Source organism: Mesoplodon densirostris, chromosome 5, assembly GCF_025265405.1.
Source record: "Mesoplodon densirostris isolate mMesDen1 chromosome 5, mMesDen1 primary haplotype, whole genome shotgun sequence".
NCBI classification, from domain to species: Eukaryota; Metazoa; Chordata; class Mammalia; order Artiodactyla; family Ziphiidae; genus Mesoplodon; species Mesoplodon densirostris.
Genome location: NC_082665.1, coordinates 16,230,453 through 16,246,013, shown reverse-complemented (window position 1 = coordinate 16,246,013; position 15,561 = coordinate 16,230,453). Strand labels below are relative to the sequence as shown.

General features: G+C 41.1%; 1 protein-coding gene across 2 annotated transcripts in view; it reads right to left on the bottom strand.

Moving 5' to 3' along the window:
* Window positions 1-384, bottom strand: part of LTN1 (listerin E3 ubiquitin protein ligase 1) — a 67,497-nt gene extending 67,113 nt beyond the window's left edge. Inside the window, exon 1 of one of the 2 annotated variants that reach the window (XM_060098589.1) lies at window positions 256-384. In XM_060098589.1, coding sequence (XP_059954572.1) covers window positions 256-297 — 42 coding nt within the window. In that variant the 5' untranslated portion in view covers window positions 298-384. The remainder of the gene's footprint in view (window positions 1-255) is intronic. The other variant, XM_060098588.1, reaches the window with a different exon arrangement.
* Between the last annotated feature and the right edge of the window lie 15,177 nt (window positions 385-15,561).

Genomic DNA, 15,561 nt, shown 5'->3' with positions numbered 1-15,561 from the left:
TGTTGGGCGGGGGGGATGTGCTCGGGTGAGGACAGCTCTGGCACGGAACATCTTTTCTCTTACGACTCCCCAATCTGCTCAGAGATAACCCACCCCGCCCGCGGGGACGCACACACAACAGAGAGGTCACACTCGACACGCAAACGCACGCCTCCCCACAGCGGCGCTCCATACATCCTCCGGCCCTGCGCCGGGCGGAGCCAGCCACACTGCGAGGCGAGGACTCCTAGGTTGGCTGGGCCACCCCGCACTCACCCTCAGGTTCCCCTTGGTCCTCTGCTTGTTCTTCCCGCCCATGGTCGCGGTCTCAGCGGCACTCTCAACCCGCAGCCCCCGAGTTGACACGGCCGGGCCACAACTTCCGGCCCCTTGCACCGGAAAAGGGCCCACAGGAACGCCTTCCCCTGGCCCTCCCCTTCCGTCACCCACCCCACCCACATGCCGCCCCACTTCCGCTCCCGCCTCCTGCCGCGTCCCTGGCCATCCGTGGCGGGATATGTCACGCTTGCAGCCTCGCCCATCTGAGTCAACGTGACTCCTGCCCAATAGGAAGCCAAACATTGGACCAATAGCGTCAAATCCTGCTTCTTCCCTTTCCTGCAGCGAAGATTTGTTCGCTGCTTAGTGGGTAGGAGATGGGCATGGGCTATAAGGGAGGTGTTTTCATACAAGGGTAGCAATAGATGACACAGTCGTGGCTGAAGGAAGATGGGACAATGTTAGACCTTTTAAAATGCAATTATCGGGACTTCCCTGGTGGTCCAGTGGTAAAGAATCCGCCTTCCAGTGCACAGGGCGAGGGTTCCATCCCTGATCGGGGAACTAAGATTCCCACATGCCAGAGGGGCAGCCAAGCCCTCGTGCCACACTACTGAGCTCGCTGAGCTCAACGAGAGAGCCAGCGTGCCACAAAGCACAGAGCCCACCTGCCCTGGAGCTGGCGAGCCACAACTAGAGAGAGAAAACCCGCAGGCCACAACTGGAGAGGACCCCGCGTGCTGCAACGAAAAGATCCCGCACGCCTCAAGGAAGATCCCGCGTGCCGCAACTAAAACCCAACGCAGCCCCCACCAAAAAAGCAATTATCAGTATCACCTGGGTGTTTCTTAGAAATGCAGACTGTCAGGCCCACTTTAGGACTATTAAATCAGATTTTGCATTTTTAACAATGTTCCCAGGTTTCGTTAAAATTTGCAAAGTAGTGCTCTAGGCAATATTCTCTAAATCCGCCCCCCCCCCGCGTTTTTCCCCCCATATCAAAAGTGTTATGTGCAGCTTTTCGAAAAGAGGGTAGTCTCTCTTAAAATTTGAAATTTACAGGTTTTGTAGTTAGTGATTTTGCTCCTCAGAATCACAGCACAGAAACATAAGCACATGTTGCTGGTTATCTCTCATGCCCACACACTCACCCTATTATAATCGACTCCATGACACGGAGGCTCTGCAGACTAGTTCTCCTTTAGTCAGCTGGCTTCCTGTTAGGTTACTTCAACGTGGTGGGGGGGGGGGGGCGGGGGACAATGGACTAGAAAGAGACGGAAAGAGAAGAGGAAGAAGCGGCTTTCTCCATACTGCTAGCATCATCTCAGCAGCAGCACTTTGCCCTGGTAGCAGCAATTGGTTTAGGCAGCAGGTGTTTTCCGTCTCCATCTTTTTTTTTGACCATCAGAGTCAACCTCATTGCACACCTCAGGGGTACCAGCAGCAGCCAGACAGGCCCCCTCCTTTGAGCTCTTAAGACGGCCAGTGGTGCCCCCTTCTCAGAAGTCAGAGCCCCAGCATCACGGAGTACCTTCTTTGAGCTCCGGAGAGCAGCTACAGCCAGGCACCACCCTCTCTTCATAGGCTTGAACTGAGCCCCAGCTTTTCCAGGCCCTCCTCCAAACTTCTAAATTCGGATTACCCCAACCTCTTCTTTCCTTCCTTCCTTTACTAGCCCTAGTGATCGTAGCTGCTGTGCAGTAATCACCTGTTACCTCATGATTCTCTTTTTGCTTTCATACTCGTTTTTAACCAATCTCCCATGTTAAATTTTTTTCTCTTTAAATAAGTAGTGAAGTTTGTTTTCCTGACTGGACCCTGATTAAAAAATACATACAGAGACATGCTGCAGGATGTTCACTAAAACACTATAATAGCAAGATAATTGAAAACAACCTAGTGTCTATCCATTGGGGGAATGGCTAAGTAAATTATATCTATTCTATGGACTATTAGGCAGCAGTTGAGAGAGGTTTATCTGTACGTACATGGGAAGAATTCTAAGACATTCTTAAATTAAAAGCAAATAGAGTAATATGTACAGCATAATACCATTTGTGTCTAAAAATTTTTTTTAATTTATAAAACAATATTATATGGATACATATATATTATGTAAATACACAGAAAAAAAGGCTGCAAGGATCATACCAATCTGATAATTGAAGTTAATCCTTAGGAGAAAGAAGTGGCAAGAAAAGAGATTAGGGTTAAGAGTTATAGTCAAAGGAAATTAAACCTTCTCTGTAAGATTTTATTTTATACAAGGAGAATATATTCATGTATTAATTATGTAATTTTAAATAAAAATAAATATTTAATCAAGTTGTTTGTATAAAATACCTTACATGATCAGTTGCACAAATCATAGTGTCCTCTTAAGAGTTATACAGTATAGCTGGAAAACAGCTTACCATAAGAAATAGTACTAGATATCAGGCAATTCACTGATAATTTGGGTGTCACATATCAAAAATGCTACAGGAGGGTGAGAGTAACGTGCTGGAATAGTCAGAAAGACTTGCTGGATGACAACTTCAGCCCAAAGCTTGGACAAAATTAGAAAGAGCAGAACCTAAGGAAGAACACTCTAAACAGGACTAGAGAGGGGCAGAGTCAGTGAACTAAGGAATTAGCATGGCCTTTGGAAAGGCCAGTCAAGAAACTGGACTGACTTCTGTGCAAGGACTTTTATCAGGGAAAAACAACTTGAGAGAAGTGACCAGGGTGATTATCCATGCCCTTGTTTACTAAATTCTGCCTATTCTTACTTCAAAATATCTCATGATTTCATTTCTTTCTATTTCCTTGACACTGCCCACATTTCATAACAAGGATCCATATCGCTTGATGTAAACCCTCAAACTATTCCAAACCATGCAGGTCTCTGATTTTCCTAGAACACCATTTTATAATTGGTTTGGGCATTCGAAAACAGTCTCCATTACGTAACAGTTCCCAGTGGTTGTCTCTTTTGAAGATGAGACCCTCTTAAACCAGAGTACTCTAAACAGTGCCTACCAAAGTGGTAATGTTATGTCAATTCTAATCAAAATATCCATAACTCTAATGTAAACCAAAGTCTTAATGAACTTTGGACACATGATTTAAAAGTTTATCTGGAAGAATAAAAGAATCAAAAGGATATTTTTGGTAAACAATGAAGAGAGAAATCTGTCCTATCAGATTGTAACATCAATTTTGATGTTATAAAATAATAAACAAGTTCTAAAATAAAAGACCTAATTAAAGATAATTATAAAATCCAAAATACATAAAAATTAAAACAATATATAGGTGCAGTACGTAGAGGAAAAAAGATACAAAAATTTAAAGAGTTATAACTAGAGAGAGGATGGGAAATTACAATATCTGAGATGTCAAATCTTGAAAGTTAAGTTTGTAACCTATGTACTCCCAAAAGAATTCTCAGTAAGATTTTGTTTTCAGATATCACAAAACTTTCTCAAAAGCTCACCTGAAAGAATAACATGAAAGAATAGCTAAAGATATTTTGAAAAGCAGGCATAACAATGATTTGTCCTTCTAAACTTCAAAACTCAAGATATTGCCGTAACAATCCTAACAGTGTTGTTAGGAATAAGCTGAAATAGAATGGCAAATCCAGAACCCACATTCAGGCTCTGATAAAAGTGGCATCTCAAATGTCTTAAAAATATGGATTATCTGGAAAATATCATTGAAACAACTGCTTACCTTTTGAGAAAATAACTTTAGTACCTACTTCACGCAGCACTCTAAAATGAATTGCTGATGACTGAATGTTAAAAATGAAGCCATAAGATGTGGTACAGGAATACACGCACACGTCATTAAAGTACAAAGAAATATATGGGGGGACTTCCCTGGTGGCGTAGTGGTTAAGAATCCGCCTGCCAATGCAGGGGACACGGGTTCGAGCCCTGGTCCAGGAAGATCCCATATGCCGCGGAGCAGCTAAGCCCCTGTGCCACAACTACTGAGGCTGCGATCTAGAGCCCATGAGCCACAACTACTGAGCCTGTGTGCCACAACTACTGAAGCCCGCGTGCCTAGAGCCTGTGCTCTGCAACAAAAGAAGCCACCACAATGAGAAGCCCGTGCACTGCAATGAAGACCCAACGCAGCCAAAAATTAAATAAATAAATTAACTAAAAAAAAATAAATATATGAGAATGATAAATACTTTAGGGTGGGGTTAATACTGCCAAGGAACAGAATTGTAATCAGCAGAAGTACACAAGAGGATTTCAACCACTCGTGTAGTAGAGTGGTAAAGTTTTACCTGTCGGTAAAGTTTTCTTAAACTAGTTGGTAAGATTATAACTATTCATTTTTTACTTCTTTAAACCTTTTTGTATAAGGTAAATATTCATAGTAAGATAAATAGTATGAATGTTACATATCTACTTCACAATAAGATTTTTTAAAACAAAAAATGTTATAAAGTTATATAGACACATTTTTAAATTATCCTGGAGTAGGGAAAGCATTCCCAGTCAATGCTCCAAAGACAGAAAACCATAAAGAAAATGATTGATACATTTCAGTAACATTAATTTGAAAGTGTTTTTTTTTTTCTTTTCTATGTCAGAAAAAAACAAATAGACAAACTTGGGAAACATCTGCAACATTAACTAGGTGTTAATATGCTTACTGTTAAAAAAATTCTTACAAATAAATATTTTAAGGCTTCTCATTTAGGTATAAATAAGGCATAAACAGGCAATTCACCACGGAGGAAATATAATTGACCAGTACACGTGCAAAAAGTATTAGTCCACACTAAAAGTCAACTGAAAATAACATAAACCAATGTAGATTTTTCCATCTATTAAACTGGCAAAATAATAATCAGTGTTGGTAAAAATCTAGGGCAAAGGAAGTTTTAGAGGTCTTGCAATTTTCATTTCTCAACCTTTCACAAGTGCAATTGGCAAGACAAATCCAGAGTTTAAGAGTGAATTCCCACTTCTAGAAATCTAAATTGAAGAGATAATAATGGACGCTCAGATCAGCTTTGTTTTTGAAACTAAACTAAACCAAACCAAACCAAACCAAAGATGTTACTCTCACGACCAAAACAGTGAACTGCTGAAATCAATTACCATACACTCAGACAACCGAATACAAGACAGTCTTGAAAATATTTAATGTCATGGAAATGTTTACAACCTATTGTTTAATTAAGGAAGGCAGATACAAAGCAGCATGTACACTATGACTTGTTTAAAAAAGGAAGACGACATATACATATATGCAAAAGTAATATACTAAAAAATAAAACGTAAAACAAAAATTTGTCTTCTTAGGCAGGAGATTATGGGTGAGTTTTACATCCAGTTATTTGTACATTTTCTACAATGGTCATCTTTTCTAGTAAAAATATATTGCTTACACTTATTTACATATATTTTGGGGGTGGGGAAAAGCAAGACAACAAGTTTACAAAATCCAAAATGCCAAACACCCTGGGGAGGGGGGGAAATTAAGCCTCCATACTGTATGAGCAAAATTCCTATATTCAATCATCCAAAGCAAATTATTATTTAGGAACTATTTGAAAATAGATAATTTGAAAATATTTTAAGAACAAAAGTGATGGTGTATCAAAAATTACTTTTTCCAAGAATGTATGTATATGTATAACTGAATCACTTTGCTGTAAAGTAGAAGTTAACACAACATTGTAAATCAACTATACTTCAAAAAATAAATTTTTAATAAAGAACTCAGGTAAAATAAGAACTTTAGGCCAATGAACTTAAGAAGTTTCTTTCTGAAAAAAATCACTTTTTCCTATCATATTGTATTTTGGGCTAAACTTAGTGTTATTTAAAGAATCATAAATTAGAACCTCAAACTATCTCAGGAAGACAATAGTGTTGAGAACACATGTCATTTAAACTTCTCTGAAACTACTTAAATTTCTTTCAAAAAATGTATCCGTTTAAAACCAAGTAATTTTTTAATATTAAAAAATTAATCCTCCATTTCAGTAATACCCTGGTTAAAATCGGGGGACACCCTGAACCTCGAAGGTGCCACCCAGGTCCCAGAGAGCATCATTCCTCCAATCATCTCAGCTGTTAGCAACATCCGGGAAATCCCAAGAGGGTAAAAGATAAGTATTAAAACAACAGCAACCCAACAAAAACCGTATCTCAGCGCCAGAGCTGCAACTGGCACGGTTGCAGGAACCCCGTCCAAAAGACAAGCGCAGGACTCAAGCCAGGGTCAGAATCCTTTCACCAGATCCGAATCCAGCTGTCCCAGCTGCGGTTACGCTACCTGCCCAATTGTCCAGCGCTCACCATGTCTCAGACCCTCACGGGCTAGTGCTTCTGGGGCGCGCCTACGAAGGCCGGGCGCATGCGTGAAGCGTCCTAGGGCCCCTCCCAGCTGCTTTCTGTAGCTACACGTGCAGCGGTCCTGCACGGGGGAGGTGCAGGGTTGTAGGAGAAGGCCGTGGTGTCCGTTAAGGCCCAGCGCTCTTGGGAGCCGCTCGGGACCCCGGTTTCCGTAGGTAGCCAGGCACCTGCCTTTCATTATGAGCCGGAATCCTCCCTCGCCAGGTCCTGTTCCTCAAAGGGGTCCGCAAAGGGAATAAGGCCTCCATCCTTCCTCGACGCGGTGGGATCAGATTGCCAGATTGTGCTTAAGTGGAAGCACATGCTCCTTGTACCCCCTTTTGCAGAATTTTTGTGGGCCCAGTTTGTACTATGTAGTTGTAATCATTGTTTCGGGGGGCAGCAGACTGGCAAGTTATGTACGTGCACCTGTCCTTATATGCCTTTAACTCTTGGCTGCCTTGTAGCTTTAATGGAATTTCACGAATGATACATTATGTTGGGTTCCCTGATACACAGCTTTCTAAAACCAAAACCAAAATCAAAACAGTGTCACAGTTATTTTTTATACAAATGCCGAAAGTAATCATCTGTTGTGCACCGCAGCAGATGCAGTTTTTTTTTTTGTTTTAATGCAGTTTATCAAATTAATGTGCAGATGGTAGGACTGGCTTTGACTTTGTTACTTCAAACTGAACATTTGGGCTTGTGGGATTAATTTTAGAATGTTTAAATTTTGTTTTATTTTACTTGACTCAATAATACTATTGTTTGTACAGGAATTACTTTTACAAATTAAAATGGACATGTAGCCAAGGTTTCCTGCCTCCACTCTTGCTTTCTATAGATCTTTTAATTTTTAAACATGATTTGATTTGGGACTAAGAGTTTCTTTTAAAGGTTTGTCATTATTTCTTTATAGATGATTCCAGTTCAAGATATTTTTCAGATTAATACATGACAAACTGTCACTGTGGAATAAAGATACATACTGAACAATTTTACATTTAAGGATGTCTATATATGAAGTACATAATCATTGGTAAAAGTCTAAGAAAGCTACATTGCCTCTAACATTTAACTATAGTTTCTTACAGCTTTTATTGTGTCTCTTACATTATAAAATGTAGGCAGGACAATCTAATTTGCTGTTTTCTAATACTTCCATCCACTCTCCAAAAAATTTTATTAATCATGAGGTTGGAAAATCTGTACTTCTCTTGGTCACGGTGTTAATAGTCCAATGTCTAAATTTGACAGGTCTGTCTGGGAAGAAAACTTATAATGCTACATTATTATAGTCTATGTTTTTATATTATACTTGAGATCTATATATTTATACATAACAATGTTTTTAATTAAAATAATGTACAAAGACTAAAAAAATTATAGAAATTTAGTCCTGCTGAAAGTAACATGTGCATCATTTGGCCCCTTTGGTGGCCTCTAGGGATGTCAGTCTCATGCTCTGGGGTATTTCACCCAAATCTGGAAGTGGCTGGAGGGAGTCAGAAACTAAACGTCCAGCTGGTCCAGCTGGCTGTGTGGTGGCAGCGGAGGAAGGACTGGCATTTCCAGGGCAACTGACAGGGCACTGGGGAGGTGGGCAGCATGGAGGGAATCTGAGGAGGTACGTGAGATGTGCAGCCAATATAGGCACTGTGCTATGAATACCACTGGGATTCTTATTTGTGTTTATACTTAAGATCTATCCACATTGCCTTGTTAGTTCCACTTTATTACTTTTGATTTTTACTTGGCTAGTATGTAGCATAATGTATTTACTGATTCACTTAGTGATGGGCACAGTACATTGCCCCCAACTTTTTACTAAGATAAACAATGCATTATGTCCCCCAGGCCCACTCCTCTATCCAAGTCTGACTTTTCAAGGAATACCCAACACACAGTACCAAGCTGAGTGTTAGCAATTAGTAAATATTTAATAAACACCTTGGAAACTGATTTATGGAGGGCCTCAAAATCCAGATAGTGTGTTTATTTGACTCTAGGTCAATTTGCTGAAAATAAATTTACAGAAAGCCACTTCCAGAGAGAAAAATTCGTCAAAATCCAATTTTCCAAAAACGAATGCTCTAAATTACCAGTCTGATGAATAGTTGAGGCCTATTAGAAAGTCTGAGCTCTGCTCGTGCTTCAAAGCCTTCTGTGAGGTGAGCCAAGGAGCAGAGGCAGAGCATGAGTATACAAAAATAGAGATGAACTGAAAACTCCGTTCAAGAAAAATTTCACTAGGTGGGGCGGAGGCAGCTGTGCTGCATTTGGCTCCAGACCACAGTGTGGGCGTAGCGTCTCTGCACGTGGCCCGCCGCAGCCATCTTGAACTGAGGTGTAGGTGCAGCCGTTCCACACTAGGGACTCTGCTGTGAAGTGCCTGGTGCGAGGTCTCACGACGTGGCACCCTATGAGCAAGTGAAACAAGACTAAGCACAAAGGAAGAGAAAAGAAAAAAGGACCGCCTTGAGCGCCGCCTCCCGCAGTCTCTTCCATGAAGTTGCCTCTGTCTGCCGCTTCCAGCATTCTCTGCTCACCTCCTGCACCGCTGTAAAGAGTAACCGATCATTTGCTCAGGCAGAAGCACTTATCAGCTTCCAAAGAAGTCCAGACAACCTTATATAGGTTCCATGTCACAAGGAATTGAGACCCCTACAAAAACCAATACTTACTGACCAGATACACCAGAATTACAGCTACACGTGGAACAACTCCTACAGAACACCTACTGAACGCTGACAGAAGACCTCAGACCTCCCAAAAGGCAAGAAACTCCCCACGTACCTGGGTAGGGCAAAAGAAAAAAGAATAAACAGAGACAAAAGGATAGGGACGGGACCTGCACCAGTGGGAGGGAGCCGGGAAGGAGGAAAGGTTTCCACACACTAGGAAGCCCCTTCTAGGGCGGAGACTGCGGGTGGCGGAGGGGGAAAGCTTCGGAGTAGCAGAGGAGAGCGCAGCCACAGGGGTGCGGAGGGCAAAGCGGAGAGATTCCCACACAGAGGGAGCTGAGGCTCGGGCTTCGGTCAGAGCGCAGGGAGAGGACTGGGGCTGGCGCCGTGAACACAGCCTGAAGGGGTTAGTGCACCACGGCTGGCCGGGAGGGAGTCTGGGAAAAAGTCTGGAGCTGCCGAAAAGGCAAGAGACTTCTTCTTCCCTCTTTGTTTCATGGTGCGCGAGGAGAGGGAATTTAGAGCGCTGCTTAAAGGAGCTCCAGAGACGGGCGCGCGCCGCGGCTAAAAGCGTGGACCCCAGAGACTGGCGTGGGATGCTGGGGCTGCTACTGCCGCCACCAAGAGGCCTGTGTGCGAGCGCAGGTCACTGTCCACACCGCCCTTCCGGGGAGCCTGTGCAGCCCGTCACTGCCGGGGTCCCAGGATCCAGGTCCTCGGGAGAGCGCACGGCGCGCCTCGGGCTGGTGCAACGTCACGCCGCTTCTGCCACCGCAGGCTCGCCCCGCACTCCGTGCCCCTCCCTACCCGCCCCCCGCCCCGGCCTGAGTGAGCCAGAGTCCCCGAAGTGGCTGCTTCTTTAACCCTGTCCTGTCTGAGCAAAGAAAAGACGCCCTCCGGCGACCTACACGCAGAGGCGGGGCCAAATCCAAAGCTGAGACCCGGGAGCTGTGAGAACAAAGAAAAGACAGGGAAATCTCTCCCAGCAGCCTCAGAAGCAGCGGATTAAATCTCCACAATCAACTTGATGTACCCTGCATCTGTGGAATACATGAATAGACAATGAATCATCCCAAATTGAGGAGCCAGGAGTCAGTGCTGTGCCTCTGAGGTGGGAGAGCCAACTTCAGGACACTGGTCCACAAGAGACCTCCCAGCTCCACATAATATCAAATGGCGAAAATCTTCCAGAGATCTCCATCTCAACACCAGCACCCAGCTTCACTCAACGACCAGCAAGCTACAGTGCTGGACACCCTATGCCAAACAACTAGCAAGACAGGAACACAACGCCACCCATTAGCAGAGAGGCTGCCTAAAATCATAAAAAGTCCACAGACACCCCAAAACACACCACCAGACGTGGACCCGCCCACCAGAAAGACAAGATCCAGCCTCATCCACCAGAACACAGGCACTAGTCCCCTCCACCAGGAAGCCTACACAACCCACTGAACCAACCTTAGCCACTGGGGACAGACACCTACAAACAACGGGAACTACGAACCTGCAGCCTGCAAAAAGGAGACCCCAAACACAGTAAGATAAGCAAAATGAGAAGACAGAAAAACACACAGCAGGAGAAGGAGCAAGATAAAAACCCACCAGACCTAACAAATGAAGAGGAAATAGGCAGTCTACCTGAAAAAGAATTCAGAATGATAGTAAAGATGATCCAAAATCTTGGAAATAGAATAGACAAAATGCAAGAAACAGTTAACAAGAACCTAGAAGAACTAAAGATGAATCAAGCAATGATTAGAAACACAATAAATGAAATTAAAACTACTCTAGAAGGGATCAATAGCAGAATAACTGAGGCAGAAGAACGGATAAGTGACGTGGAAGATAAAATAGTGGAAATAACTGCTGCAGAGCAGAAGAAAGAAAAAAAATGAAAAGAACTGAGGACAGTCTCAGAGACCTCTGGGACAACATTAAATGCACCAACATTCGAATTATAGGGGTTCCAGAAGAAGAAGAGAAAAAGAAAGGGACTGAGAAAATATTTGAAGAGATTATAGTTGAAAACTTCCCTAATATGGGAAAGGAAATAGTTAATCAAGTCCAGGAGGAACAGAGAGTCTCATACAGGATAAATCCAAGGAGACATACGCCAAGACACATATTAATCAAACTATCAAAAATTAAATACAAAGAAAACATATTAAAAGCAGCAAGGGAAGAACAACAAATAACACACAAGGGAATCCCCATAAGGTTAACAGCTGATCCTTCAGCAGAAACTCTGCAAGCCAGAAGGGACTGGCAGGACATATTTAAAGTGATGAAGGAGAAAAACCTGCAACCAAGATTACTCTACCCAGCAAGGATCTCATTCAGATTTGATGGAGAAATTAAAACCTTTACAGACAAGCAAAAGCTGAGAGAGATCAGCACCACCAAACCAGCTTTACAACAAATGCTAAAGGAACTTCTCTAGGCAAGAAACACAAAAGAAGGAAAAGACCTACAATAACGAACCCAAAACAATTAAGAAAATGGGAATAGGAACATACATATCAATAATTACCTTAAATGTAAATGGACTAAATGCTCCCACCAAAAGACATAGATTGGCTGAATGGATACAAAAACAAGACCCATATATATATGCTGTCTACAAGAGACCCACTTCAGACCTAGAGACACATACAGATTAAAAGTAAGGGGATGGAAAAAGATATTCCATGCAAATGGAAATCAAAAGAAAGCTGGAGTAGCAATTCTTATATCAGACAAAATAGACTTTAAAATAAAGACTACTAGAAGAGACAAAGAGGACACTACATAATGATCAAGGGATCAATCCAAGAAGAAGATATAACAATTGTAAATATTTATGCACCCAACATTGGAGCACCTCAATACATAAGGCAAATACTAACAGCCATAAAAGGGGAAATCGACAGTAACACATTCATAGTAGGGGACTTTAACACCCCACTTTCACCAATGGACAGATCATCCAAAATGAAAATAAATAAGGAAACACAAGCTTTAATTGATCCATTAACATGATGAACTTAATTGATATTTATAGGACATTCCATCCAAAAACAACAGAATACACATTTTTCTCAAGTGCTCATGGAACATTCTCCAGGATAGATCATATCTTGATTCACAAATCAAGCCTTGGTAAATTTAAGAAAGTTGAAATTGTATCAAGTATCTTTTCTGACCACAATGCTATGAGACTAGATATCAATTACAGGAAAAGATCTGTAAAAAATACAAACACATGGAGGCTAAACAATACACTACTTAATAACGAAGTGATCACTGAAGAAATCAAAGAGGAAATAAAAAGATACCTAGAAACAAATGACAATGGAGACACGACGACCTAAAACCTATGGGATGCAGCAAAAGCAGTTCTAAGAGGGAAGTTTATAGCAATACAATCCCACCTTAAGAAACAGGAAACATCTCGAATAAACAAGCAAACCTTGCACCTAAAGCAATTAGAGAAAGAAGAACAAAAACATCCCAAAGTTAGCAGAAGGAAAGAAATCATAAAAAATCAGATCAGAAATAAATGAAAAAGATATGAAGGAAACGATAGCAAAGATCAATAAAACTAAAAGCTGGTTCTTTGAGAAGATAAACAAAATTGATAAACCATTAGCCAGACTCATCAAGAAAAAAAGGGAGAAGACTCAAATCAATAGAATTAGAAATGAAAAAGGAGAAGTAACAACTGACACTGCAGAAATACAAAAGATCATGAGAGATGACTACAAGCAACTCTATGCCAATAAAATGGACAATGTGGAAGAAACGGACAAATTCTTAGAAATGCACAACCTGCCAAGACTGAATCAGGAAGAAATAGAAAATATGAACAGACCAATCACAAGCACTGAAATTGAAACTGTGATAAAAAATCTTCCAACAAACAAAAGCCCAGGATCAGATGGCTTCACAGGCGAATTCTATCAAACATTTAGAGTAGAGCTAACACCGATCCTTCTCAAACTCTTCCAAAATATAGCAGAGGGAGGAACACTCCCAAACTCATTCTATGAGGCCACCATCACCTTGATATCAAAACCAGACAAGGATGTCACAAAGAAAGAAAACTACAGGCCAATATCACTGATGAACATAGATGCAAAAATCCTCAACAAAATACAAGCAAACAGAATCCAACAGCACATTAAAAGGATCATAAACCATGATCAAGTGGGGTTTATTCCAGGAATGCAAGGATTCTTCAATATACGCAAATCAATCAATGTGATACACCATATTAACAAATTGAAGGAGAAAAACCACATGATCATCTCAATAGATGCAGAGAAAACTTTCGACAAAATTCAACACCCATTTATGATAAAAACCCTGCAGAAAGTAGGCATAGAGGGAACTTTCCTCAACATAATAAAGGCCATATATGACAAACCCACAACCAACATCATCCTCAATGGTGAAAAACTGAAACCATTTCCACTAAGATCAGGAACAAGGCAAGGTTGCCCACTCTCACCACTCTTATTCAACATAGTTTTGGAAGTTTTAGCCACAGCAGTCAGAGAAGAAAAGGAAATAAAAGGAGTCCAAATCAGAAAAGAAGAAGTAAAGCTTTCACTGTTTGCAGATGACATGATACTATACATAGAGGATCCTAAAGATGCTACCAGAAAACTACTAGAGATAATCAATGAATTTGGTAAAGTAGCAGGATACAAAATTAATGCACAGATATCTCTGGAATTCCCATATACTAATGATGAAAAATCTGAAAGTGAAATCAAGAAAACACTCCCATTTACCATTGCAACAAAAAGAATAAAATATCTAGGAATAAACCTACCTAAGGAGACAAAAGACCTGTATGCAGAAAATTATAAGACACTGATGAAAGAAATTAAAGATGATACAAATAGATGGAGAGATATACCATGTTCTAGGATTGGAAGAATCAACATTGTGAAAATGACTCTACTACCCAAAGCAATCTACAGATTCAATGCAATCCCTATCAAACTACCACTGGCAATTTTCACAGAACTAGAACAAAAAATTTCACAACTTGTATGGAAACACAAAAGACCCCGAATAGACAAAGCAATCTTGAAAACAAAAAATGGAGCTGGAGGAATCTGGCTCCCTGACTTCAGACTATACTACAAAGCTACAGTAATCAAGACAGTATGATACTGGCACAAAAACAGAAAGATAGAGCAATGGAACAGGATAGAAAGCCCAGAGATAAACCCATGCACCTATGGTCACCTTATCTTTGGTAAAGGAGGCAGGAATGTACAGTGGAGAAAGGACAGCCTCTTCAATAAGTGGTGCTGGGAAAACTGGACAGGGACATGTAAAAGTATGATATTAGATCACTCCCTAACACCATACACACAAATAAGCTCAAAATGGATTAAAGACCTAAATGTAAGGCCAGAAACTATCAAACTCTTAGAGGAGAACATAGGCAGAACACTCTATGACATAAATCACAGCAAGATCCTTTTTGACCCACCTCCTAGAGAAATGGAAATAAAGACAAAAATAAACACATGGGACCTAATGAAACTTCAAAGCTTTTGCACAGCAAAGGAAACCATAAACAAGACCAAAAGACAACCCTCAGAATGGGAGAAAATATTTACAAATGAAGCAACTGACAAAGGATTAATCTCCAAAATTTACAATCAGCCCATGCAGCTCAATACCAAAAAAACAAACAACCCAATCCAAAAATGGGCAGAAGACCTAAATAGACATTTCTCCACAGAAGATATACAGACTGCCAACAAACACATGAGAAAATGCTCAACATCTTTAATCATTAGGGAAATGCAAATCAAAACTACAATGAGATATCATCTCACACCAGTCAGAATGGCCATCATCAAAAAATCTAGAAACAATAAATGCTGGAGAGGATGTGCAGAAAAGGGAACACTCTTGCATTGCTGGTGGGAATGTGAATTGGTACAGGCACTATGGAGAACAATATGGAGGTTCCTTAAAAAACTACAAATAGAACTACCATATGACCCAGCAATCCCACTACTGGGCATATACCCTGAGAAAACCATAATTCAAAAAGAGTCATGTAGCAAAATGTTCATAGCAGCCCTATTTACAATAGCCCGGAGATGGAAACAACCTCAGTGTCCATCATCGGATGAATGGATAAAGAAGATGTGGCACATATATACAATGGAATATTACTCAGCCATAAAAAGAAACAAAATTGAGCTATTTGTAATGAGGTGGATAGACCTAGAGTCTGTCATACAGAGTGA